The sequence below is a fragment of the Strix aluco genome, chromosome 4 (genome assembly GCF_031877795.1).
Source record: "Strix aluco isolate bStrAlu1 chromosome 4, bStrAlu1.hap1, whole genome shotgun sequence".
NCBI lineage: Eukaryota > Metazoa > Chordata > Aves > Strigiformes > Strigidae > Strix > Strix aluco.
Window position 1 is genome coordinate 65,992,612 of NC_133934.1, and position 27,938 is coordinate 66,020,549.

Consider the following 27,938-nt stretch of genomic DNA (forward strand, 5'->3'; position numbering starts at 1 on the left):
CCAGGATAAGCAGGCTATTATTTTCTCTTTAACCAGCCCTGAAAATCAAGCTCCGTACAGCGAAGAGACCAGGCTTACTGTCCAAGGTATAGTTAAATAAACCACAGAGCATGATTTACCTTCAAACCCCTTAAGTAAGTTCTAATTTTTCTTTAACACCCTGAGGTTTTGATGGCTCCTCAGGGAATGACTTCAACTGCAGAAAGGAACAATTTGACATTCATCAGCTGCTGAAAAAAGAGGATGTTGTTACAAGCATTCAGAGCAGGAAAAATAGATGCAATACAGAGGCAGAAGGTGGATGTATGCTGTAAACAGAGCCTGTTTTATCTCCTTTGCTTAAGATTCTTGTTGTGTCCGAAGGAGGCACTAATCACAGCAATGCCACACAGTCAGTCCTACATTTCTACGCCTTAGGAACTCACTGAGACAGGTACCTGGAATAAAACACTAAACTTTAAGACTTGTTCAACAGTAAGATAAGAAAAAAGCATATCATTGCCCAAACACAGAGGCACTCCCAACAGTCAGGAGTTTGTCTGCTCATCTCCCACGCGACAGGAGAGCGGTTAGGTCTGACAGTGGCATCACAAGCGTACTGTGGGCCAGCCTGGAAACATCCCTCCAAGCTAGCATAACCCTCGGTGTCACAGTGCCTACCTGCAGGAGAGGGGTTTGGGGCTGGAGTCAAGCATTGAGGACATCCCCTACACCTCACACAAGACAACTGAAGCAAGCACCTGAGCGACACATGCTAAAGACACATCTGTCTTATGTTTTGCCTCCCATACAGCACGGCTACAGTCCAGGATTCTTCTCCTCCAAGCAAACCTGTTCATCTTTTCAAAGGTCCAGAAAGAGGAGTAGTCAGGGAGGTGGTAACTGATAGACACCACCGCAAACAACATTTATGCATTCTACCTGCAACAGACGTTTCCTTCTTTTAACAGAAAGCAGATGCCTGCCGTACAAACAGTGGGGAGGACACAATGGAAAGCCCCAGGGCATGTGCTGGAAAGAACATAATTTCTTAATCCCAACTGAAAACAAACACGAATAACTTGCTGGGTGCCCAGTCCTGACATGACTAAGGCATCCTCTGGGGATCTGAAGTGCCTGGCTGATTTAAGGGCAAAACACTGAGGCACCTATAGATTTTATGCCTCAGGTTAATGGGAAATGAGCAGGGGGGGCTTGAGGAGCAACAGTTTAGCCAGAGCTCCTGAACAACACCTCTCTTGGGTCTGGCCCTCCACAGGCACCCAAGGATATTTCCCAATTAGCAAGGTGTCTGCTCAAGGCTTGTGGGAATTTGCAGGCCAAGAGCAAAGCTTGGTGATGCCCAGAACCACCTTTCTCCTCACTGCAGTGTGCTCTGGAAGAGGCTCCCCCTCTCTTGAGCATGCATCAACCACCTCGTCTGACCAAGCTGAGCTCCTTCCCCAGAACTGGAATTTCTCCACAGCACAGTCCCTCTCTCTTCGTTCCATTGGACTTCTACAAGGATAGTCACTGAAAAGTTGCATGCCCAGGATATTCCCTTGATTCCTGTTATTATGTCTTTGTGTTGTTCACTTAATCACTGCATTATCAAGGCACTCGTACATGACAAGATGCACCATCAAGAGCAATAAATATTTTTCACATGCACATACACACCTGTTGCAAAAGCAAAGGATGATAAAAAGTAGGAAATATTAACTAAGTATGATAATAGGTTAGAAAGAAATGTTAGGGTGAGTTTTAGAAGCAGAACACAGAAAGCTAAGAGGCCTTAAATGTAGCAAGAAAAAAATAATTTCTTCACTTGTTTTCATTTCTGGGTTTTTTAAAATGGCAATTTTTAGACAAATCTCCAGACTGCAACAGAAAACAGTTGACAGAACTCCAAGACATGATAATTGGCTTAAAACTCCTCTTTTTTGATTACCACTAGTAAGACGACTGCGAATCTCAATGTATGGCTAAGTACAGAGTTGTTGCCAAGGCCTCTACAGCTGTCTGCATCCATGCACACACACACATTATTTATAGACACCACTATAAACATGGCACTATCTATTACACCATTTTTAGAGAGAAAGAGAGACGTATTCACAACAATACACCACAAAACAAACTTAGAATAATAAAGCAAGATGGAAATCAGCTTTACCCACACTGGACAAGAATTGTATGGCAATAAAATGCAAGCTAGATGCTACGATCACATAATTTTTGATTAAGAGTGCCAACGACACCATCCATTACAGAAATCGAATACACATGAAAGCCTTGTCGCTGCCCAAACATTTCAGATGATCAGCCTTTGAGGTTCAGGCATGGTTGGAGTTTTTTTGTAAATCTCTCTTTCCTGTCATTGTTCCTACATCACCTCCTACAAGCCAGATGCAAGAGCATCCCTCTGCCCTTCCCTGTGCCTCTGGCACCCTGCTGCCTGCCTGCTGCCTCCCCTCCTCTCCCACTCAGTCCAGTGAAGATATGGTTAGAGCGATGTGCCACGGCCAAAGCAGCCTTCAGAGCCCACCACTGACGTGTTATCAGCATGGGTCTCACTATGCTAATCATGGGTTAGAAAAGCATTGTCAAGGCAACGCAGTTAGTTTTTGGCGGCCAAGTTTGGTGGGTTGCTTTAAATGGGAAGGCTATAGCCAGTTAGCCTCTGCATTACCATTATCGGGGTTGGTAAACATCCTACTTGCACTGGAGACGGTCTTTCCAATGTCAGCCAGAGAGCGCAGGTTGGATTTCTTGGTCTGGTGTCGGTGCTTCCTGAGCAGCGTGTAGGTGACTTTGTCCTTCAGTTCCGATTTCAAAAGCCCCGTCTCTATCTGATTGTCAACGATCATTTCTGTCACACGCAAAGAAAGGGGTGAGAGAGAGGAGAGGACAGTTAATCACAAAGCACAAAACTCAGCTGCATCAAGGGAGAGCAGGGGGAGGAGAGATGGATCATTTTCACCCTACTTTTTTGAAGGCTTTCCTTTCCATCTCAAAACCACCACCAGATTTCACCATTTTATTTTTAATGAGAATCTCTTTTAGACATTTATTTTGAAACGCAACATACGCATTTCCATCCAGTAAAACCCATCAATCATGGACACATACCTACTGCACCAAGACTCCCTTCTGTTGTTTTCATACACGCCACTTGAGCCTATTTTAAATCAACTGTACCCAGGACAAGATGGTCCTTAGTTCAGAAAGGGAATCTGCTCTGACCCTGTACTTTTGTGAAGAAGCTACAACTACAATGCAAGTTCCAGTATGCTCTCAAAAGCAACATGGTAAAATGTCTGTCAGATTCAATGGGGCCTGAGTTCACCTTGTAGGCCCCCAATAAAACCTAATTTAATGACAGGAAAAAGTCCTGGTGATGAGTAACTAATTAAATCACTCTCAGAACTGAAGTAAAATGACAGCAACTACAAAAGGCAGAACTTGCTCCAATGGTCACAGGATGTAATATGTGGCTTTGCCTTTAACTGAATCACCAGGAAAAAAGGCTCCCATCCCACTGCAAAGACTGCTCACTTTCCATCAATTCTCTCCTTTCTGCTCCCCTAGCCCAGAGGAGAAAGAAAAGAGAGGTAGCTAGATTTATTAAGAATCTCTATTGTGCATTAAATCTCACATTAAGTTGTTCCCTTGATTACTTCAGTTAACATGCTGTCCCCCAAGGGAAAGTGGCAGCTCTTATTTGTCTACCGGTAACTTTTATTTGTGCTAATAATAAAAGTTATGGGAAAGGGGAGGCAGAACATGCATCACATTTGCTAACTCAGTGAGTCAGAAAGTCATCCTCTATATGCTGCCCAAGAATTAATGCCTCTTCAAATCACTAGGGAAAAAAACCTAGTTCTTCCACCCAAACTCAGAAAAGGATGATTATATGCATGTAGGTACAGTTACACAAAATGTTTGGCAAAAGGTTTATTTTTGTAAAGTGCCATTTTTCTGTAAGCTTTTGTTGTTCGTATTTTTTGTTAGTGGTTTTTGGAATACTTCCTTCAGAACAACACATCTTTCCTCATCAGGTTTATCCTTCTCCATTTGGCAAGTATTTCTTCCCTTCCATGTTTCTGATAGAACACAAATCAACAAAGAGAGCTCTGAGTGTTTCTTTGCTGTGTGCCACTACGAGACACCAACCAAGTGATCATGATTAGTTCTGAAAACCAAGTCTGCAGGCTTCCTGGACATCCCTACCTACCTGATTAAGGATCTGGACCAGCAAAAATACCCCTCTTTGAGTGGTGTTACAGCAACAGCAGCCATGGATTTGTAATTTAACCTCCCAGGAATTAGATTTAACTTTGGTGTTGAAGAAGGATATTGAAGGTGACATCTTGACATGACTTCAAAAAGAAATTTAATGTTTGAGGGTAAGTTTTGGACCACTGACATCAGCTGCCATCTTCTGAAGCACGTTCAGCTTCAGCACAAAACTTCAGAGGTTTTTGGTGGTTTGTTTTTTTTTAAAGTTTGCGAAACTGTGCATTTGGATATACAGACACAAAAATAAGGGAAGAAAAACACCACCACAAGCACCTACAAAAATAAGGTCAAAACTTTGCAGATAACATCAGAGACAGCTTTTGGTATTCCAAGTCTTACAAACTAGTGCAACACCTGATATCTGATAATTTCATGACAGAACAATTTTGAGCCTGCTTCCTGAGATTGTAATTCAAAGCACTGAGTTTAGGGGGGGGGGGTATTTTATTTTGCTCTTCCTACACCTCTTCACACAAAGGCTTCTAAACTCAGGGCTTTGGTTAAATGTACCTCCACTGGATGGCTCGCTTTTAAAATTTATTTTCATATGTCTTCTCACACATCATCGGGAACATCGTATAGCTCTCAGCAATGTCACTAAGTGTCATCCCAGGCCACGGCTATTTTGACTGCAAAAAAATTGCCATCCCATTCAGCAGAGTGAAGCATCAGCTGGTACTGCGGCTGCTCTTCACTCACCTTTGCTGGAGGGGAGCCCCCCATCTTAAGCAGAGACCCACTGCCCTTCAGTGGCCCACCTTGGTACCTCATCCAAAAGCTGCCTATATTTTGACCACACGGGCCGACATTCCGCACAACGTGATGCTTGCTGGGTATCTCTGGCCTGTTACATGTCATGTTTCTGGTAGTGAACAGAAATTGTCAGCATATGCTATTCCTTTCACCCACACATAGCTATACCTTAGGGTATAACTTAGGGTATGTCCTTCAGGATACAAATGGTTCTAGATAATCAGTAAAAAACAGTTTAAGGTAAGCACTAATTATTACTGAAGTCAATTCTTTTACTTTTCTTCCTAAACTGAGAAGAATTCTTTTCATTTATCTGTTATCCTTCACCATATACTTTCTAGATTTCCCTGTTATTTGTTGGAGGATTATCTCTTTTATTTTCTGGTTTTATTGAAAAAGCAGTGCTTTTTCATTAAAACCATCAGTGAAACCATCATCAGGGTTAATAAAAATTTGGAGGGAAATGTTGAAGGGAAGAGCCAAGGCAGCTTTACTTACCCACCACCTGCGGGAGAGAAGAGGCCTCCATATCCAGCATTATTGAGCCTTTCTCTATACACATTCTCAATTCAAACAAGCTGTGCAGGGACAAGGTGGCCACGTGAGGTTTGCTCCATCGCTCCCCACCTTGTTCTACCTTCTCCTCGAACTTGATCCACCTACGAGAGGCCAGAGCAATGACAGCATGTTAAAGCTGTTCGCTCCTTGCAGACACACATCTCTGGAAGAAGTGAGACAGCTGAACCATCATGGCATACCGACAAGTTCAAGCACACGCATTTTCCCACACGCCTCCGAAGGCCACAAACCCATGATCAAGTTGCAAAGGCTTAATGAATTGGTATGTGTCAGCTGAGTGGTGATAATGCTCTGTCTTCTTGTAAACTATTGCAAATGTGAGGTAAAACATGTTATCTTTAATAGCTTGCACCAAGACTTAAACTAACACTGTTTAGCTGATGTTTGCTCCAGGCCAAGAGTTCTGTTGGCAGCTTCAGTGACTCAGCTGAGACCCAGTGATCATTCCCTCCCCAGTCTGCACACCCAGTCCCTAAGCTGACACCTCATCAAATCAACCACAACAACTCGCCCACCACTTCCCCAGAGCCACCAGAGAGAAAGTCAGATAAGTACATTCACACTTAAATCATCTCAGGTGAGAAAGGCTGAGCACCACAGCTCCACAAAAAGGATGGTGGGGGGGAGAAAATCAGCATTTCTGGAAATAAGGTGACTTGTATTTGAGTATTCAAATCCAGACAATAAAATCTGAAAGCTTTGATCACTGCCAAAACTCAGCAGCACCAAATAATACTGCCCCATACCCACAGGCTGGCATGAGGTAAACAGTGGAGGAGAGGAGCTCATCCCAACCAAATCTGATAAGTTCTTAGCAGAACAAGTGAGCCACCTACATGAAAAGACATAAATTAAGGGGCTCCTTCTTTCCCTCTGCTCTCCAGCCATTGTTTAATGATTTAACAAAGTAGGTCTCATAAAAACCAGAAAGTTCATCTCTAGTTGAAGATTAGAGCAAAGGTTAAATCGTGTTCTGCGCAAAATAACTCTTTATGCCCCTAAAAAAGCAGGCAAGCAGGTTTCCTCTCCCCAAGGCCAGGCTGCAGCCCACCTCCAGCCCCAAGCTTGACCCTGCCCTTGGCTGGGTTGCCCCCAGGCAGGGATCTGCAGGGGTGGGCAGCCTGGGACAGAGACAACAGCTCTTCAGGAGGAGATTCCACCCAGCTCGTCCCTTCCCCATGCCATGAAAAGGAAAAAAAATGCCGCTGGGCCTTTTTCCTTTATTGCAGCACCCAGCAATGGCTTTGGTATAAGGTGGAAGCACAGGAAAAGGAAGATGTTTTAACAGCATCTAATCACAAAGCAGAAGTGCTTTGTAATCCTGTCTTGAGATACTATTTTAATATATGTAGAAAATGAAAATTCCAGTGACTAATATAAGGGGATTATTAAGACAAAAAACACACACATAAAAGTAAGGAAGCTCATAATTTGGTTCAAAGGAATATTAGTAACACCAAATGAAATTATATTTAATCCTGAAAAATGTATTACTTGAGGATTAATCAATTATGCTTTTCAATTGCAATAATCTCTTTTTGAGACTTTTTTTTTAAAAGGCTGTTTTTTAACTTAAGCTAAGAGACTGAATTTGATCTCGAATTCATAAGGTTCTATTTAGTTCACAGAATCTGGGTATTTCCTCAGACACCTAAGGGGTTTGGGCAGCTGCAACCCCATGAATTTCAAAGGCTCTATATTGTGTGCGACTGAGATGCAGTTTACCCTGCAACAGCACAAAGGCTGCAAATTACAAAGCGTTTGTCTTTTCAGTGAAAGCGTATTATTCACAACTATCAATATTTGCTTTCCATTTACTTTTCTCACTATAACCCACCATACAAAACCAATAAAACAAACAGTAACTTGCAAACCTGTTTGACCTATCCCCTGCTCTATTTTGCATGGTCCCCAGGATAACCCTTTTCCTAGGGTTAGGAATTCATTGACAGTCACAAGCCTTCCAAGCACCCTGAAACAGCTTTAGACACTTGGTTCCCAAGTCCACTCTGAAGCTCTGGTGTACACCATCTCCTATGCAATCCAATGCTTTCCATATGTTTAACCAATGCCTTGTTCTTTATCAGCTTTAAAAAAAAAAAAATCTGCTTCTGCAGAACAGCTCACTCACAATTAGAAAGCTGCATGGGCAGCTGCTAAGCACGGGGGAAAAGTGCTGGACTTTCAGGGTGGAGGAGAGCAGAGAGGGCAAAAGAAACAGCCACAGGGTTAATGCTTCCTATCATGTAAATATAGAGCTGTACAGCTTTCAACAGAGTTTCCCAAGTTCTGAAAGCCATTCTGTCTGCAGCCTAGCAGCAAGTACTGTTTCAGGGCAAAAGATCATCTCCATTGTTATTTAAGAAAACATTCAAATTACCTTCCTCCTATCTATCCCACTCTGTTCTTGACATCTACATATTCTTACTGTCTGCAATCTGTACTGTGCTTGCAACAGCTAGTAAACATTCCCATGACCACATGAGAGAAGCAGCAAGGTATGACATAAAACACCCATGTTTTGTTATGCCACTTGGGCCCTGGAAACTACACTGACAGCTCCAGCAAGGCTCTCCTGGCACTGGGGACTTCTGAATTCAGGTACTGATCAGCATCGTTGGCTCCAAAGGGCTGAGACTTGCAAGAAAAATCTGCCACCAGCACCCTTGGTTGTCACCAGAATAACACCCTGCACTTCAAATGTGTCTCTGGGAGCCAACGGTATAGTTGGTGTATGCATACTGTGAAGACAGCTGGTATCTAGGCTAACCAAGATGCAGGAGCCATCTTATTTTTTATTTTTAGAGCTTCAAAAGGGATTGCTTAAAAGGTGTGTTAATATTATAATGTGTAAAAGGGTGAAGGACATAAATGTATTGCCTGACAGAGCTTATGTAATAAAAAAACACCGTAATAGAAGAATAAAAAAACCTATCCACCATCCCACAACCCTTTCACTCATTTTCTCTGTAATCTCATGATCTACCATCTCCCTGCCTTGTAGAATGACAATCCCCACACTATGGTGGACACATCTTAGTACCCAAATGTACTGTACTGAGCCTCAAAATAGACTGCTGGCCTCCAGCTGCTTCAGGTCTTTTCCTTTTCGTTTGCTCTGCATCTGGTAACTACCACTGAAACTCAAACATTCACATGTTAGTGCAAGAACTTGTCCATCCACACCAGGTAAATCGATTATGAGCACCAACAAAATGAACAAGGAGCAGCCAGTGACCCAAATCTTCAGGTTACCTTTTAACAGCAATAAATCTTCCCTTTTACTGCTCTATTTCTAATGCACTTACAGGGCTTTGTTGTGAAACCCGGTGTACACTAAGGATGTTTTTCCAAAATGGCCCTTTATTGTGAACCATGGTCCAACACTGTGATGTGCCTACAGGCAACAGGACTGTGCAAAGGAATATGACATCTTATGCCCTGGTCACAGGCTGATCTTACCCACTGTCAGAAATGTCACCATGTGCAGGGCGACAGCTATAGCCTATTTATACTGGGGTTGCAACGCAGACGCTTGAAATCACATCAATCAAGAATCAGGATGGGCAACTAAAGGTCCTCTTCTGGAAACGTCTTTTAATCAGTAGCTTTAAGGTTCTTGCTCGAAATTTTTTGTGACTTGGTAGCAGTTATTATTCTATTGACAGAACAGCTCTGGAAGGGACAGTATCATTTGCTAAACTTTTTAAATACAAACACTATTTCCTGACAGTTTCCGTGCTCTTTCAAGTCTTAGACCAAAGGGCTGGAGTGAGCTGCATATCTGGCAGCTCCTCTGCCTGCTGAAGCACCACGCTAGCCAGCTCTAGCTGGCATGTCCTGCAGTAGGAGCTGCTCCGTAGCTTACAGCAGGTTTTGCTGTGCAAGATGAAGTCATTTCAGGAAGATACTGAAAAATCCTGAACAATTGTACACTATGCAACATCATTATCAACAAAATAGCATGCAAGTTGGGACGTTGGGCCAAGTTTAGGAACTACACAGTGCCTCAAAAGGGTGCTTAAAGTATGTAATGCATATGTGTATCTTTAAAGAGAGAGAATCACATATACAGCTCTATCTAGCCCTTCTATCAGAGATGTGTGAAAACACATAAAACCCGAAATCATTTGCCAGAGCAGGAGAAAACCTCCCTTTTCCTCTAGAGCCACCTGACAGTACGAAAGAGTGCAGGCATGTCCCACTGTAAGGTCCTTAGAATGTCAGAGCAGAGGGCTCTGACAAATGTCCCTCAAGAAATAGCAGTGCTTTGTGACCTGTCATGCAGGACACAGGGCATCTTTCTTCTGACGACTGACATTTGTGGACTTAAGGAAAACAGAGCTTCCCAATATTCGTACTATAAAGGACAGACCAAAGAGACTGCTTGATAAGAAATACCACACTAAGGTCTGAATTGTGAAAAAGCTTTAACAAATTCTCATTAAAACTTCTTCCCAAAGACCTATGCATGGACAGAGGAAAGCATAATTTGCTGTAAAAAGTAGAGGTGGGCGGTACAGATGACAAAATGCAAGTACTCAACTAATGATAAGAGGGAAGAAAAGCAATAAAGGGAGAAAAGGATGACCAACAAATAAGAAGTCAAAGAGTAAAAGGTGAAAAGTCTTTAAATAGGTCCTCCAAGTGACTGAGAAGTAAAAATAAAGAAAGATAAGGGGGTAAAGGGGTAGGTGGTGGAGCGGTTCATTAAATCGCAGGTAAAGAAAGTTAAGGTAACCAAACAACACGAGCTATGAACACAGTAGGTGCTCTTAAGACTGGAAGGTGGGGAAAGAGCTTAGCCCAACCACAATAAAGGAAAAGGTAAAGCCCCAAGTTAAGCGAGGGGGATTGGGATAGGGAAGGTAGAGCCCCAGACTGCTCTCCAGCTGGGCGAACACCTCTTTCTAGTGGGACATTTCAGGCCTTCACAGCAACCAGACTGCAATTAGGGGTTTACCTTTCAAGGCAAACCCAATAAAAATATTTTTACTGTATAAAAATATCAAAACTTTTTAAGGCTAGAGGCTTAACAGCAGCCTTTAGATCACAAATCCAATCCAATGGCTCTTTCAGTAGTGTTCAGAAATAAACTATATGTAACTTGTGTCAACCAGATCAAAAAAACATTCCACTCTTTTGGCATTTTTTTTGACCATGATTTTGGCATGTTTTTTTGACCAAACCAACAGCAGCAGCAAAGTAACACGCTGAGAACCTAAAAAAGAAACTCAAAGTGGGCAACCCCGTCCAGCATTTAACACAAACCTTGAATAATTTTCTCAGAAGAAAAAACCTTTAGATTTTTTTGCCTATTTAAAAGTAATGTCATCAGCAACTTGCTAGCAGAGGGACACAGCCAAAATTTCCCAGCTCGTGGTGTGCTGTGGGGTCAGGCTCAAATCTACTTTTGGGCAAGTGAACTGAAGTAGTTTTGACACACCTGCAGAAGCTTTGCTCAAGCACCAATTTCTGACAACTCTGGCCAAGACACTGTCATTCTTTGCAAAGCCCTGGTAAGCCCATATGTCTGCTGGCTCTCCATAGGCAAACTATTCAAATAGATCTGGCACTCTATTTTTTTCTAGTTTTTGTTTTAAAGGAATATTGAAACAAATCCTCAAATTCTCTCATTTATCAAAGAAAGATAATTTGAACTATACAGGCTCCATTCTGTGGATTGCCCAAGTGATCCTGTAGCATGGATATTACTCCAACTGAATGTTAAAAAGGAATTCCCCATGGGGTCCTGTGCAGCTGCCCTTCCCTTTCGGGATAAAGGAAAACCAACCCACCTTGCAGTCTCCTTCCATTCCATCTCTTGTCCATCGACGGCCAGAAGTTCATCCAGCTCCGTGAAGAGCTGTGGGGGCGCCGGGCTATCATCTTCCTCTCCGAGGATGAAGCGGATACGTTCAGCAGCGGGGGAGACTGCGGAGGTGAAAATACTGCGGTTAACAGCCTGAGAGATGACCAGGGACGTGTGGCTCCTCTCCTTCCCCTTCTCCCCAAAACCATTCAGTTGCTTCTCCAGGCTGCCTTTTCCATTTGACATCCTAGTCGCTGCAGACAGAGGGGCGTGAGTGAGGGTACCGTCTATCTCCCTCTCTCCCCTTCCTTGCCTCTCACTTCTTAAAAGTTCAAGCTGGGAGTAAAGTTCAGGAAAACTTGCCTCTTCCTACAGTCCTTAACTATGTTACAGCAATTTGCAGCCCTTGTAAAAAAAAGCGCTATCAAGCTCAAAACCAATACGCTCTATGGTGCGTGCCTAAGGACCTTTCGTACTCTGATCAGCTGAGATCCTTCGTACCCTTTTTTATATGACGTAAAACCAGTTTCAGCCAAACTATTTTGGGGCTTGCTGTGACAGCATCCCATAGCTGGCTTTCCCCTCCCTGCCAAAAAGGCTCAGGCTCCCATTGGGCTGCCAGGCAGGCTGTAACCTCCCCAGACCTACTGCTGGAAAACACAGGAATATTTAACAGAAAGGTTGTCTCATCTATACATGAAGAATGCAACCCAACGCATTTAGTCAGGCACCAATGCACTGAAAAAAAACAACTGTTCCCATTGGGAAAAGACTGCCCATTTAGGCAAAAGAAATGTTCAACACATGCTCTCTTGATAGCACAAGCAAAGTTAATTTGCATTATTAGCTCAAGAAAAATTAGCAGAAATCCCTTCCTGCAACACACACAATTCAATATTAAAAACCAAGAACGTCACTATCCATATCCCAAGACCTAAGGGCATCTCCCAAAGGCAACTGGAGGTCATGCCACAAGAGCCACCTTGCTGGAGGACTTCTTGGGGTCTGCAGTTTTTTTCTGATCATATCACCTTAAAACGAAGTTACGATCATGTGAAATTTTAAGACAGACATCCTTTCTGCTGAATGTTTATTAGCATTAGAGTTAAACAGCAGACTATGAACTTTGAACGGTTCTGCTAAAAACTCCTTTCTTTTCAAAAGATCAGCTGTCTGTCTGTTGCAAAATAATTAATTACACCAAGTGTCCAATCACCATTGATTTTTCCAGGGTAAACAAAGTCTCAATTTGTAATGTGAAAAAAGGAACCAGTAAGAAACATGCCCTCTTCTCCTTTTTTTTTTTTTTTAAAGACACATTCATAGCTTTCTTCTTAAATTACTCAGCAAAGGTTGATGCAAATTAATTTCTTCATCAGTTAAGACGATGATGCTTTCATAATACAAAACAGATTTTTTTTCTACTGAAAGTATACTTGCAGTCATAAATGCCCTTGCAATTCCCTGGGCATCCAAGTACATTGCCTCACACTGGCTCTGCATCTTAGGTAGGAGAGAATAACACCACACAGAGCCACACATCTGGAAACCCCTGCAGCACTCAGGCCAGGATGGTATCAGGAGTATAGATTGTCAGGCACCTGGCACCTATCAGTCTTTTGGCTTTATATGTTTACAGTGGAGCAACATGTCCCTTCTTTAACAACCCAACCCAGCACCACAGAAGGCAACCTCTGAAGAGGTCTTTAGGGCACTGCATGTCCTGCTAAATGGGCTGGAAAGTGATTTCCTTCTCTCACTTAATCAGGAGCAAGGACATTTACACACTTCTCCTTTCTCCTGTCAGTCCTCAGCAGCATTGCCTTTCATCACAGAAACACAATCCCATTAAGAAAATCTATAAAAGCCCTGACCATCCCTTAGTAGCTAGCATAACAGTCCAGCCTCTTGACCTGCCGGCTACATGTATCAATCTGTGTTTTCCAACACTATCATCATGTCTGTGTAGCACAGCCCTCACCAATCCCCAACAGAAATAATCAACTGCATAGCATAACTCCTTTCCCAAGCTCATCATTTCAATGGTATGATTTCATCATCACAGTTAACCACGACTATCTCTGAACACGTGCTACAAGCCTTTCAACACAGACCAACTGGTCTTGTGCCTCTGCCACTACATCATGTAAGCCACACGCGGCCCATCATTCAGTAAAACTCCCAGACTGGCTACACAAAGATTTTCGCATTTTCCATCAGTCCGTCCTTTGAGAAAATCCATCACTCACCAGAAGAACAAAAGCTTTCCTTCGATACGCTCCCAACAGGAGAGAAAAATATTGCTGAATTTATAGACATTTAGTTATAGAAAAATACACATTAACCCTCTTAGTAATTAGCACTTTTCTATAACCACTAGCTCCTACAGAACTTAACTTTCTTCTCAAATATATTTCTCAGAATCTGTGAGGTGCATAATGAGTATTTGATTATTTGACTTGGATGTACCAATTGCACTTTGCAGAACAGTTCCAAAATATTTCTGCAAACACGTAACCTTATGCATGAAAATTGTCCTTGCAATTATAAAAGCAATTTGGATCTAAAACACATTTAAAACAAACATTAGTATAAATAATTAAGATTAACCTATTCTAAAAACTCAATTATGCATAACACTTGAGCACATCTTTAGACAGCCACTGGTGCCAGGAGCTTGTGCTGAAACCAATGCATCCGAGCATCAGGAGGCAAGGTACAATTTCTCACCCATGCTTCAGGGCAGAGATCTCTCACTAGGCATACACAGGGAAAAATACCTATTCAAACAGAAGCCAAAGATTCAGCTAAGGCTGTTAAATACAAAGAATTCAAAGATGATGCCTGGCCAAAAGAATACAAAACAGCTTACTGCATGAGCCCGCAGACTTCCATGATCTGCTTTCTCATCTTCCCTCAACTGGTTTGAATTTAGCTGAAGAACATCACCATCAAGGGGTTGCCGCTCTCCAGCCATTCAGTGGTCTCACAGCGGTGGAAAGGGCCTGGGGAATTTAAGTTGGATGACTACAGCTCATAGTTGATGGTGTCCGAACTCTGCTGTCATCCTCCAGAAGAAGAGCAAGACCTGCTGTCAGGGTACCCATAACATGCCTGTTCTATCACCTTTCCCCTTGATCTGCACTAATGACTCTCAGTATACTTTTATATTCTGAACAGAATCTAAATCTCACAGTTAGAAAAGCAATAAAAGAAATTTACATCCTACCACTTCAAAAGCAACATGCAGCACAGCAAGCGGTTGGTGCATGGAACAGCCTGTAAGAAAAGTGAATGCAGAGCTTCTAGAGCTGCTGAAGGCATCAGATGCAGCCGACGGTAAAATTACCTCTTTTCAGTCATTTCGAAGTGGTTTTATTACACAGAAGTTACCCTGATACTCGATCCCGTAACACAGTAATTCCACAACCACCCACACCATTTTGCTCACTGATCTGGATCATGAGAGGAGTTACAGAAATGCTCCCACCAAACCTGGACATGTGTCATATGTCACCCCTTCTTTCTTTTCTTCTTTCATTATTGTAATTTCCCATTAGCTGCATTTAGCACAGATGATAAGGTTCAAAATCCAATTAAGGAATTTGCTGGGTCACAGGTCTCCTATAGCTTGCTTTACCACATGTTCTTTATTGCAATTTTGTAGATTAATGGGCCGTTTATGGGTTGTTTATGTGCTCTCTTTAGCAAGGAGAACATATTTTCATCTTAATCTCTGGAGTGAACACCATGTGCTCAGCACGGGGCGGACAGCCGAGTATCAGCCTTAAAAACCGGAGAGCAATTAACCTGAGGGGTGAACTCTGCAGACCTCCCCCTGCCCGACCTTTGAGCACCAACCCTGCCAGCCTGCCCCAGCCTTGACCATCACCTTCGCTTATACCTAATCTGTCCAGTTTAGGAGCTGCTGGAACCAGCACCACTACAACAGGATCAGCTGCCACTGCTGCTAAGTCTTTTTTAATATTATTTTCCTTGCTGTCTCATTCAAGAAACAACCTGATGATCAACAGAAATATGTAGCAGATAAAATGCTAATTCACGGATTTAGATGGCTAGGATTATATTTTTCCTCTGAACAGAAGAAGAATTAAGGTATTAATTGCAGATGGTAAAATACTCCAACACAACACTTAAACAGAGGTATTGCCATCCATAAGTGACACCTCTTACCTCCCCTTTTTCCCCTTTCCTGTTCAGTCACAAGTGGGCCATGAGGCTGCTTAGAAAATACATCACTTGCAGAAGAGAATGAACACATCAGCAGTTTCTCCTAGCTCAGTTCAGGCCAATTATGAGTACAATTTATACCCTCGGGTTCCCAAAGGCAAAATCCATCTCCATCAACAGCGAGGGAGCTCAGAAATCGAGAGAGACACATTCTAGCACAGCAACCTCAGATCAGCTGCAGCGGTACATCGCAGCCCCATGCCAGCCCCACTCCGGCAACCAACAACTCCAGCGGGGAGCCCTCCCTCGCTGCCTGGCAGGATGGGATGGGATGGGATGGGATGGGATGGGATGGGATGGGATGGGATGAGATGGGATGGGATGGGATGGGATAGCAGGCGCGGTGCCTGTGGTGCTCCCTGCCACATGTGCAATGCTGGGGGGCTTTGTGGTATCGACAAGTATCCTAAAGTCACCTCCTGCTTCAGGGCCAAGTTACAAACACCTGGGTTGTGGTGGGTGGGAGACGGTTACAGCCTGGCTCTCCAGGTGTACGATGCTGCCTTGGGATGGGGGACACAGGACACTCATTTGTGTTGATGTACAAGTAAAACAGCCAACATGGTTTTCCTCCTGTTTTTTCAGCTTGCTGTTACCAGTGACACTTTTAAATACCCTTGGGACCTGCACCTCAGTCAACTGCTTCCTCCATTCAAGACCAAACAGACCATCTAACATGAAGTTCTCTGTTACTTTGAAGTACATCAGCAGCTACAAAAATCCCCAAAAGACCTAGTGTAAATCCTTCCTCAAAGCCTGTGGTAACATTATCAAGGAAGGCTATTTGTCAAACATGCTTTCCAAATACGCTTATTAAAATAGGACATGATTATACTCCCATAATTTTGGGACTTGCTCTCACTCAGCCAAAACTCAGTTCAAATCCATATGAAGTCAGAGCAAGCCAGTTAAGTGAAACAGCTGTGCAGACACTTTTATCAGATTTAAAGTAGTTTTCTTTCTAGTTTAGCTGACTTCACTTCCAAAATTAATCCATTAACCAAAACAATTTTAATTGTGTGTTAACATCGATACAAGATCTTATGCAGTTTAATCATTTCCCTTATGATTTATACCTTTGATCAACTGCCATTCATTTTCCTGACCGTTCTTGCATAGACAAGCCCCTGGGTTTGAGTGTTTTTAGATGCAATTCAAGGCACTATTTGTGGGTAAGTTTCTACTAAGGATAACTGATGACAAAACCCCACAGTCCAGTCAGCATTATCAATGAGAGCAGCACGCTAGGCAGTTTTACTACTCTAATTCCCCTTAGAGCAACAAACCTTTCTCTGCCTAGGCTTCATGCCTTGTAGGTCACAGTGAAACACAAGCACAGAGCTCTGCAGACTACAGACAGTGCAAAACCACTCCTAAGGACAGGAGACTAGAAAAAAAAAAATTGCAACTCACTTCAATTTTGATTCTCCCTTTGTACAACTTCCATCTGCAGGACAGACTGTGGACACTTACTATCTCCCCTCTCTCCCCTTTCACAACAGGGATGTCATCAGAAGCAGCAGTAACCTGGACCGGTGCTGATTACACGTCACTGATAAGATCAGAATTCACGCTCTTAATTTCAAATTTGATTCTTGTTCTGCATCTACCTGGCTTGATTAATATAATCAAGAGCTAGTTCAGTTACTCAGTTTGTCAAAAATTACAGAGGAAAGCTTCTGAGTCCAGACCAGCATAAGATTTGACAGTGAGAATGTGAGAGGAGACTTAAGAGCACCATCTAAATGGCTTTCATGGCTCACTGTTTTAACAGCTTACGGAGTCACACCTAAAATCAGGAGTCACTAAGAATCATCGTCTTGGACACTGTCACTGGTTCATGTATGGCATGTGACACACCGAGCCAAGGTCACAGGGTAAGGCAAAAGACACTCAGTTCACTAGCAATACTGTTCAGCATTTGTGGAGCACTGCTCCCATGGGAGCACAGTGCATAGACTCTCCGTGCTATTCTTGCTGTTCTTTCACAGGTAAGAACTGTTATTGCCATTATGGAAGAGATAACAGTCCAATTAGGTAATACCAATTTCTGCAGAACAGCCCAGGTGAGAACTGATTTCCTGATTCCCCAAGTGCTCTACCAAGTGAGAGCATCCTTGAGCGCCATCTAAGAAGTCAACTGCACCAATATTTACACGACACCTGCTTCACAGAAACACTCGCACCTGAAAACATTGCTCAGTGACTGCACATCGGCCCTTTCCCAGGGTCTTGCACAACAGGGTCTTGATCAACTCTCCAGCTAATCACTCTAAGCAAATGTGAGAATTTTTTTTTCCTTATTTTGTTTCTTTTCTTACAGAGAAAAACGATTACTTTCTGACCCTGCGCTCGGTGCCGGCTGGTTGTAAGGCAGCTTAGCCTTGCCCACAGGCTGAACTTGGCAGCCTGCAAAGAACACTCACCACGCCACCCAGATCCCATCCTGTGCCATTTCTTTCACGACTATAGGGTGCAAAAGTGGAGAATGCAATTGAAGCTGCTTGATCCATCTTGAAGCAAATATCCTCCATTCCTCGATCGTGACCCCATCCAGCACATAATGAACAGCACTGACAGCCTCTTGAATAATCCATTTTTTGCTGGACTATTGTACTGCATGATTGTACATGTTCTGCTGTAAGCTCCTCTGCAGCATGTGGCATATATTAAGTCTTTGATCTGCCAAAAATCTTCACTATTAGACAAATGCTTACTAATAACATATTCTCTCAAGTGCCAGAAGAATGGCAGCTTTTACATAACTATTTGCAGAGCATTCTCAGCTCCCTTTGTTTTCAGTGCTGTGGAGATCATGTACCAAACTTTTGTCTATAGATTTTTTATTGAGACATTCCTTGTAGATACAGGGACAGAAAAAAGACCCTTCTCTCAAAAATGTCTTAAACCAACTCATCTGTAGTAGCTCATGTGGACAAGGTGTGCAATGTGGACAATCAGTCTGGCAACCTTTTAAACAAAACCAGCATCATCTAATGAAAAACTTGGTCAGCCTTAACATAAAAGGCACTGCCTACAACAGAAGAAAGACTGCTAATTCCAACCACAGCTGTGATAAAGACACCATTGCATGCTAAACCTCAAGACTAATTATTAACTTTTCCAAACAGTGATCCACTCAAGAGAAGACTGTCAATAACTGTCTTCAAAAACTGTCTGGTTTTTTTTGGCTGCAGACAATAACAATAATATCTATATAACAGGTCTGGAGCAGAGGCAGCTACATATTCCAAATGAAATGCATTATTGATAGCCTCCCACAGATACACGATTAGCAAGTTGAGCCAGACTGAATATTTAATATATTAACAATGCAAGTCTCTGCCTGCTCAAATCAATGCAAGGCTCCACTGATTTCAAGGGTGCAGAATTGGGTGCATGTGGACCACACAGTTCTCTGTGGGTATGCCGTATCTAGATGCTAATCAGCACTGACTAGCTTCCAAACTGCTAGAAAAACAGGAAATTTCTCTTTATCACTTTTTAAAAATTTTCTAGATTTACTGAGTGCCATTTTTAATTACATCAAAGGCAGTGATGCCTCTGAGACTTATTTTTACTAAACAACTAGCCCATGCTTCTGTACCACAGCCTGTGCCCTGTAACAAACCATACTGTCTGTAAGCCCTGGCATGACAAACTACATAACAAGCAATTCATTACAAAATATGGATAACAGCGGTATTTTTTGAATAGTCCTGGAGGTCAGCCATCTTACTTCAAGTGGTGTGAAACTGCTATAGCAGCACATTTTTAAGGAGCTATTACTAAGCAGTTGCCAAAAAACTTTAATAAAGAAAAAGCAGCACCTAGAGAAAGTCTGGCTTTTTTCTGAGCTTTGTAACACTTCCCACTGTCACACAGATACGGGATGCTGTCTGGCACAACTCCCTTGGACTTGAATAACAGTCAAGTCTCCAGTTAAACCATTTAGCAGCACGGTGGCTGCCATACATAACAAAGTTCAAAAATTGCTCCCTAATTCTCAGCATTTTTCTTTTTCTTTGGCTTTTCTCTGTTCTCCTTTTTAAAGCAGTATGGCTTTCACAGTCTTTTGCAGAGACATGTGCTGGGCTCCTATTCTAGTATCTTAAACATCTTAATCACATTAGTGATCATGCACAACTCCCCCTGTACTTCCACCGGCATCAACAGCACAATGTGGGCACAAAGCAACTGCTCAACATAAGCTAGCACAAGAGAAAATTCCTATTCCTCTGGTGAGCAAAAGAAGATACCATTTTCTTTTCCAACCCGGTAATGCAGCTCCCTCAAAGATAATTTTAAAGCTTTTTTGATGAGATGCAGTCCCTGCAGCCGTTTCCTTGCCTCAGCTACAAGCCCTCCTGCCAAACTATTAACTCAGTTTACCACTGATTATTTACCTGTGCCTCCTTTTTTAGGTAATGGTGAGAGTACAGTGACATTTTTAAGGACACAGCTATAACAACTCTGGGCTCTTTTTCTGAGTTTAAGCTTCCACACAGCGACAAGAAGAAACTTCCCTTCCCTCTCTGTGCTTTAAAACCAGCCCTCTGGCTGCAATAGACAATTTTCTGCCTATTAAGCTCTTCTCACAAGCAGGGTTTCATCATTGTCTATTTGTCCCATTCAATCAATCTCCACATCAGCTCTGACCACTTCAGCACTTCTAGAAGCTTTCTTCAGCGAGGGCTTGACAGAAGACGACCAACCCGCAGAGGAAGGAAGCCAAGCACAAGCGTGCAAGGATTTTCTTTTTTTATTCCTGCAGCTTCAGTGCGTGCCGAGCCCTTTGTCCCATGTGCTTTTCAGCCAGTGTCTCCGGCTGAAATGGAGCCCATCTCTTGTTGCCAGGCACTATTTCAAGGAGTACTGAATGTCTCTGGCATCCAATGCTTTTTGCTTTCAACTCTTTTCATTCTGTCCCCTCTGCTTTAAATGTTGCCAAGTACCTCGTCCACTTCAGGCACGGACAGAAAAAGTGCGTTATTATTCCTTACAATCGTCGCAGGAGACCAGCTGGTATATGAGAGCAAAATACATGCACTGAGAGGGTTCTACAAGTTGTTATTTCCTCATGATCACCTGCCCGGCTTTCAACACCACACAGGAGAGAGATGCCACAGCCCCTCATCAGCCACGAGGCTCAAAAGTACAAATTACTGCTGGGGGAGAGTTAAATAAATTAGGGCTGTTTTTTCCATTGCCTTGCATGCAGGACCACTATTTACGAAAATGGGTATGGATGGCTGGGTCCCATCTGAGCAGTTTTGTTTGGCTCACGTGTAAGTGGCAGGATTAATTGTCAGGGGTCAGGGATCGAAGCTGGGTCCCACAAACCTGGCAGAATAAATAACATGAAAAGCCCCTATCAAGGTGAATTTCATTTTCAAGGCTGACAAATACTTCCTCAGCATCCATAACATGACCTTCTTTTCATCCAAGAGTAAAATTATCAAAGGCAGTGTTCGTTACCAGGCATTGTTTTGAACAGCAATAAATACAGCTGTCCTGCTTGGGTTGAATAAAGTACAGCAAAGGGGCACCATAGTGGTCGACAGAAGGAAAATGAAGATATAAAAAAAGATGAAAAGGCATCTGTTACTGATATAACTAGAACTGGTCCTCATCAGAGCTGGTGTTGGATGTGGAAGGCATTCCCTTTCTCCATGTGATGGAGATGATGCATATGCGTTGGCTGGTCTGACAAATGCGCATCTCCACATTTTAAGCATTAATGTGTGAATTTGGTAGCCTAAATCCCCTTGGAGCTTAGGAGGCCACCTCACCTTGAGGAGGAGTAAGGTGCCAACCTCCTTTGAGATGTTTTGAAAAAGCTCAGCTTTTCTTATTTTCCATCACCTTCTGAAAAGCTTCATTCAGTGACAAACCACCCTTTTGGCTCTTAAAGGTTAGCAGCCACTTATCTAAAAAGCTGCAAAGCCAGGGTGAGAATTCAGATAATTCTTTCATTGACTTGGAGAGCAGCAGGATTTGGCCTGACAGAGAGGCTAAAAACCCAGTTAGTTTCATGTTTGGATGTTGGTTTTCTCATACTTGCCTGCTGCAGCAGAGCAAGTTCAACCAAGTAGATCCACCTCTTCAGACCCGCACTTTGGGTGACAAAAGCCTGTCCTCAGCACTTCCCTCACTTGGAATCCCCGGACATGTCATGATCATCCTGATGAAATTGTCACCATCTGTTAGCAGTGTAGCAAAGCAAAGCTTCTGGTGGATAAATCACTTTTCTGAGGGCATTTTCTTTTATTCTCAGAGTCAAAATGACTTGGAAAAGGGCTCTTGCAATGGTATTTCAGTAGCAGAAAGACCCTATTGAGATACAGGCACAATAACCAGTTTCGTTACTGCCTTTAAAAATTAACCACCATTAACTTCAGGCTCTGAGTGGCTCCAGGCTGCCAGCAGCACACTCCTTCCAACTGGCTTCCCAGAAAAACTCCTGATTCAACTTGTTCTCAAAAGCCTGGTGACATTTCTGCAGCTCTTGCTCTTCACCGGTTTCCCCTTGCAACAGAAAGCAGAGTTCAAGCTTCTGATTCCTTTTTACTCAATTTCACAGACTCACCCCCCACCTCCTACACAAGCACTAAACCTCCACAGAACATGATTGTGCTGGAAAAAAACAGGTTTGTTGCTTCATAAAGCTCTGCACAAAGGTCTGCGCCTTCAGTTGTGCCCCACTACCCTGAAGCAGAACCCACACAGTTTGCAGAACCTGCAAACTCATCCCTCCATATAAGACAAACTCAGTTGTTGGATATCCCTCACACAGTGAACTTGGAAGGTTGCACAGCTGGATTAACTGCTGACAAGAGGTGAACATAAGTCCGTATTTTGAGCCATTTTATATAAACTCCCAAATCTCTCATCAGTGAGAGGAAGGGATGTAAGCCGTCAGGGTATTATACAGCAGGCATTTCAGCAAATGCCAACAGCAAAAACAAACACTGGAGGAAGGAAAATGAGATAAAAGAAGTTTGTAAAAAAACCAAAAATTTAAAAAAATCAAGAGAAGGCCAATGAAATATTCATGAAAAGCGATGTCAGGCTAGCAATGCATAGCCTTCCCTGGCTGCAAGTCAACTGGCCAAATTTTGTGGTTGACCTTGGCGTCTACAGCAGAGGAAAGAGCTATTCTCATCAGACTCCAAAGTACAAGAAGGAAAATTGACTCTGGCAAGGCAATAGCTTCAGTGGATTTGCTAAGAACTCACCTATACTGGAAGGTAGTTTTAGTGCTTTAAGCAAATTTCTGTAATTCAATCCATCAAATATAAGTATAAAATATTTACACTTTTGGGAAAGGAATACAACTGGGACCTATACTAGTAAAATTGTGTGAAATAAAAATAATAGACCATTATCCAATGTATTTATACAGTAAAACTAAGCATAGGCCAGCTTTTAGTAAGTGACTGTATTGTAATTAAGATCAATATACTCACAAAAAGGATATAACTAAAACTGAAGAAGGAAGAAAGCTATGTCAAACCAATCTAACTTTTTTTTCACTGAAAAATGAGAAATTTCGTATCTGGAGACTACTTATGGAATACAAAGTGAGCCACACAGAGATACACTTTTACCAAAACAACAGAGAGGCACAAAAGCAGTAAAGAAGCACAAGTATACAGAATAAAGAGGCAAAGCCCCACCTCACTGTACCATTTAGAAACATATCAGTCCAACACAAGTCTAGGTCAAAGCAAAACTAGCAAACATGAAACATAAGGAAGATTTAACCAAAAAACGGAGAATAAGTACACAAGGTGTACAAGGAAAATGAATTATTTAAGAACATTAGCAGCAGGAACTTGAGAACCAGTGGGTGAACTGGACCACCTAAGAGCAAGACAGCCAATTAAGAGGATTAAAGATTTTGCAGAAAAGCAAACCAGCTTCTTCGTGTGAAACTTCACCACAGAGGTGGGTGGAAAGACACTTAACCTTTTTCAAAGGCTAACACGTGAGGCAGCTCAGACATGAAGGTGTCTACAGAAAGAGGAATGAAAGATAGAGATGAACTCAACACCCGTAAGTGGCCAAGACCCCTCACTCTCACACCTCATAAGACCCTGTCCAGCCCCGAGGTTTTAGCAAGGTCTGGAATATTTCGCACAGCCTGAAACTGAAGAAAACAATAATCAATCCATCCAAATCACCACGAATTGGTACCCAACTAATTTAACACACCAAATGGGATACCACCTACCACAGCAGAAAGAAACAAATTATTTTATCTGATTTCCACTTCTTTCTAGACTCCAGGTACTGCCCTTTGCAGGTTTTCTACCACCTTTCAACCACATTGTGGTTTCAAAAAGTACACAAGGTTAGCATGCCTTTATTTTTCTTCCACTACTAAAAACACAGTGAATCTAATCTGCCACAGCCTGTTTGGACTTACAGAGACTGGGGTTGCTGTAGTTAAAAACAAAACCATTAGCAGAGCTCTCGGAACCAAAGCACTACTTAAGCAGATTTTTTTTCTTTATTTCTTTTAAGCTCCTAAATGCAACTTTAGCAATTATTGGTTTATGTAATTGCCTAACATTTAATGTTTACAGCAACATTTTACAACTAATTTACATGTCGTTCACTAAATGCTTTAGGGTTAATTGGTCTTTTGTTGTGCATTAAGTAGCTTGTTAATTATTAGACAGTTGGAAGGTAAAAACAAGTAGGAGGTCAGTTTGAGGATGGCTTGGACTTGAACAGAATGGCCACTTGTAATTAGCAAAATGCACGGGGTTGATTTTTGCATAATCATTGACCTTCCTAACGGTCAACCCCATGTTAGCCCCAAAGTAGGCAAGCCATGAGTGAATGGTGTATTTCACAGGATCACGTCATTTCCTTTTACCTATGAGAAGGAGGATACAACAGGACTCATTTGCTGACTTCACTGCTTACAGCATGTGCACGAGGTAAAGATGAAACCGTAGGAGGAGAGAGTAGATGCAATTCCTTGTTCTTGGCAGGAAGAACATAACAGGGAAGATCAACATTTTTAAACACACTTCAGACAAAATGAGTGGAACAGGAATGCAAGGAGGATCCAGAGAGATGTCTCCCTGGGCCATCCCTAGATGACCAAAATCAAGCACCCACACTTCCCAGTTTCTTGATTAGAGCATGCCCAGGCCACATCTCCATACCATACTGTGGCAAGAATAATTTTGTACCACCTGTGCTAAAAGGGAGCCCCCAGGACATTTAAGTATTCTCTGCTCTGAGCACTGTCAGCCCAGGTGCATCCAAAGAGATCAGAATGGTTCGAGAGGAAAAAAAAAAAAATTAAAAAAATCACTGTACCTCCTTGTGGCTCTATTTCACCTGCGCTTCTAACAAAAGCGTGATTTGGACACGATATCGTAACTTAGAAACCAACATTAATAACTTAATTACCAAGCTGGCCCATGCTTTGAGCAGAGGTTTGGACCAGATGACCGCCATATGTGCCTTCCAACCTAATTTATTTTATTCTGTTGGAGAACTCCAAATCTAGCTGATCTCCACTCCAGTTATCACATCTGCTGCCCAACCCTGAGTGCTTTGCCAGGTTTTCAGAACAACTTTTAGTAACGAAGAGAGACTGGAAACCCCATGCTGGTTTTAATGATGTGCTTGGTATCATGGTCTGGAAGTTGATATCAGAAACTGAAGTAACAAAAAGCCAACTTCATATATTAGAAGTATTTAAAAAAAAAAATGCATCCAACTGGAAATATTTATGTGCTGTCTTTTCCATGCAAAGCGTTTCCGTGGCTTCTTCTCACCAAATGCCCCAACTCCAACTTCTTTGGCTTTTAGGAAGATGGAGCTACTACTACCCACATGTCCTGTAGCAGCCCAAAAGGTTTTATTCAGGAATCCACACCTGAATTATTCTGGATGCTGCACAGACATACTGAAGTAGCTAAAAGAAGACACCAGAAGCAATTAAACCAAACCAACTGGAAGCTTGGTTTTAACATGCATTAGAGAAGTCACCTAAGTTTCTTGCATGGACACTCTCATTCAGAATTGAAGTGACCTTTATCAGATACAACTTGACTGGAGTTACTACAGACTTAACGCCATGAAAAGATTTTTTTTTTTTCAGGACCCTCTATGCTAACTAACCCTTTGGAAACACCAAGGGCTCCCCCAGCACAACTCAACTAACTCCATGTGCTGTCCCACAGGACAACCAGAGGAAAACGGCAAAACTACTCCAAAACAACACTCCTTCAGGGAATTGACCTTGACCAACTCAACATGGTGTCAAACTCTACCTGTACTTCTTAAAATCCCTCCTCAAGCACAAAAAAGTGGCGTCATCTGCAAAAGCAATGAGCACCCAGCAGCACAGTTGGCCTTAAGCAGTGTTCAGGACTTCAAAAAAAAGAAAAGAAGAAAAAAAAAGAAAGATAACAAATCAGCCAGATACTAGTAATAAACTTTTAAACAACTTGGGATGGAAAGGACAAACCAGAAATGAACAGTATTTTCCAAAACATATTCCATCAAAACAGCATTTCCTCAAATGTAAATCGCTTTACAAGTACTGATCTCCTTAGTGTCGTTAAATGCTATCTTTATCTCTTTTTAACTGGTCACACTGCATTTTAAATTGTTTTTTGAAATTATAGTAGAAGTATATAAACATGATGTGTTGAAACACTGAACTGTTAAAATACGGGAATTAAATTTAAAAACTCTGTGGTTTTACTGTTGCTCAAATATCATTACCCAGAAATAAGGAATGTACTTGTTTTTTTAAAAGAAATACTTGATTATTAGGAAAGTCTTAGTGTGTGGCAAGTTTCTGCAAATGATTAATTACTATAACTCAGCAAGGGGTGCTGCTGTTTTCCCTCTGACCCCAGGAACATGCACACGCTCTGGGTGGGTTTAAGGATAGCAATACAGAAATGTCACCCTTCCTGAGCTTTAACACTTTTTTCTTCCCAGCTCTTCAGCCACTCATTCCCCCTTCCCCACTGGGATCAGCCATCTCTGCTCAGACCACTCTGTTTTGCAGATTCAGCTTAGTGCATGGCCACAAAACCAGTTAGATGGCCACGACGACGAGGACAGGCACTGCTGTAGGGAAGGTAGAAAGAAGTTGAGGCACGATGGGAGCTTTGTAAAGGAGACATGACCCCAAGAGAAACATGAAGTCAAAGTCACAAACCACCCAGCAAAAGTGTGCCGTGCAGTTGAGTGACCTTGGGCTGCACTGTTGAAAGTTCACAGCCCAGCAGCTGGGCAGGGCTCAGTTAATACTGATATTCAAAGGACCTTGTCCCGGTGCCAAGCACGCAGTCCGTATGACAAGGGTCGCTTTGTCCTGCAGCCCCCTCCACCTCCCAGCACATGGGAAACTTCAGAAATTCCCTTGCCGAGAAGAACAACTAAGCTGAGTAACTTGGAATTACAGGCTTTCAAGGTTAGTTTGCTGCTGGAGCCAAGACATATTTCCAGTGCTTCTCAGGACTGAAAACAACCTTCTACTTTAAATGACCCGCCTTTTATCTTTAATAAGGGATTAGGAGTTATTTTTCCAGCTAATACCTTAAAATCCAGATAATCATAAAAGCAATCAGTAATACCCAATATATGTTAATTACTCATTTTCTTCTCATCTCTCATTGGCGTGCTGTCAATCATGTACATTAATTTGTCTATAATAAGGCCGCAAATCAAAATCAACAAAAAGCTTCAGGTCCTCTGAGGAGTCACAGGTTTAGACTTGGAGGATTAACAACAGATTATATCCGCAACGACAGTGAAGAAAACAACATTATGGCCAAAGACATGCTGAACTATCCAACCAGCCATTTACCTACGCCCGGACTTGCGATCTCCTGGCACACTAACTTCCCACGGGAGCCTAACAAAGCACAAGGCTGCTGTAGGATAAGCTAACGAGGCACGGGACGCTAGATGGCAATAAGCGGAGTCAAAGTCATGCTTGCTGAGTTATTCCCAGTGAAATGTGACCCTAAAATAATTTGACGTTTTCCATAATAGGCTACACTGGCCTTTCCAAAGGGAATCTATAGGAATTGCTTTACATTCAATATCAGATGTGGCAGAGGGAAAAGCTAAAGATGCTGGAATAACGATGATAAACAGCACATTGCGCAGACAGGTAATACCTACGACTGCAAACAATCTGAATGGATAGGATGTCATTAAAAGACCATGTCCAGCTCCCTACACCCTCTTGAGGACATGGAAATGCAAGCAC

At 42.4% G+C, this 27,938-nt stretch overlaps 1 protein-coding gene across 5 annotated transcripts in view; it reads right to left on the bottom strand.

Moving 5' to 3' along the window:
* Positions 1 to 27,938, bottom strand: part of SLC4A4 (solute carrier family 4 member 4) — a 235,811-nt gene that overhangs the window by 84,769 nt on the left and 123,104 nt on the right. For 4 of the 5 annotated variants that reach the window (XM_074823379.1, XM_074823380.1, XM_074823378.1 and 1 more), the window contains exons 4-6: positions 11,412 to 11,547; positions 5,533 to 5,693; positions 2,672 to 2,851 (exon numbers count right to left, since the gene is read on the bottom strand). In XM_074823379.1, the coding sequence (XP_074679480.1) occupies positions 2,672 to 2,851; positions 5,533 to 5,693; positions 11,412 to 11,547 (477 nt within the window). The remainder of the gene's footprint in view (positions 1 to 2,671; positions 2,852 to 5,532; positions 5,694 to 11,411; positions 11,548 to 27,938) is intronic. The other variant, XM_074823383.1, reaches the window with a different exon arrangement.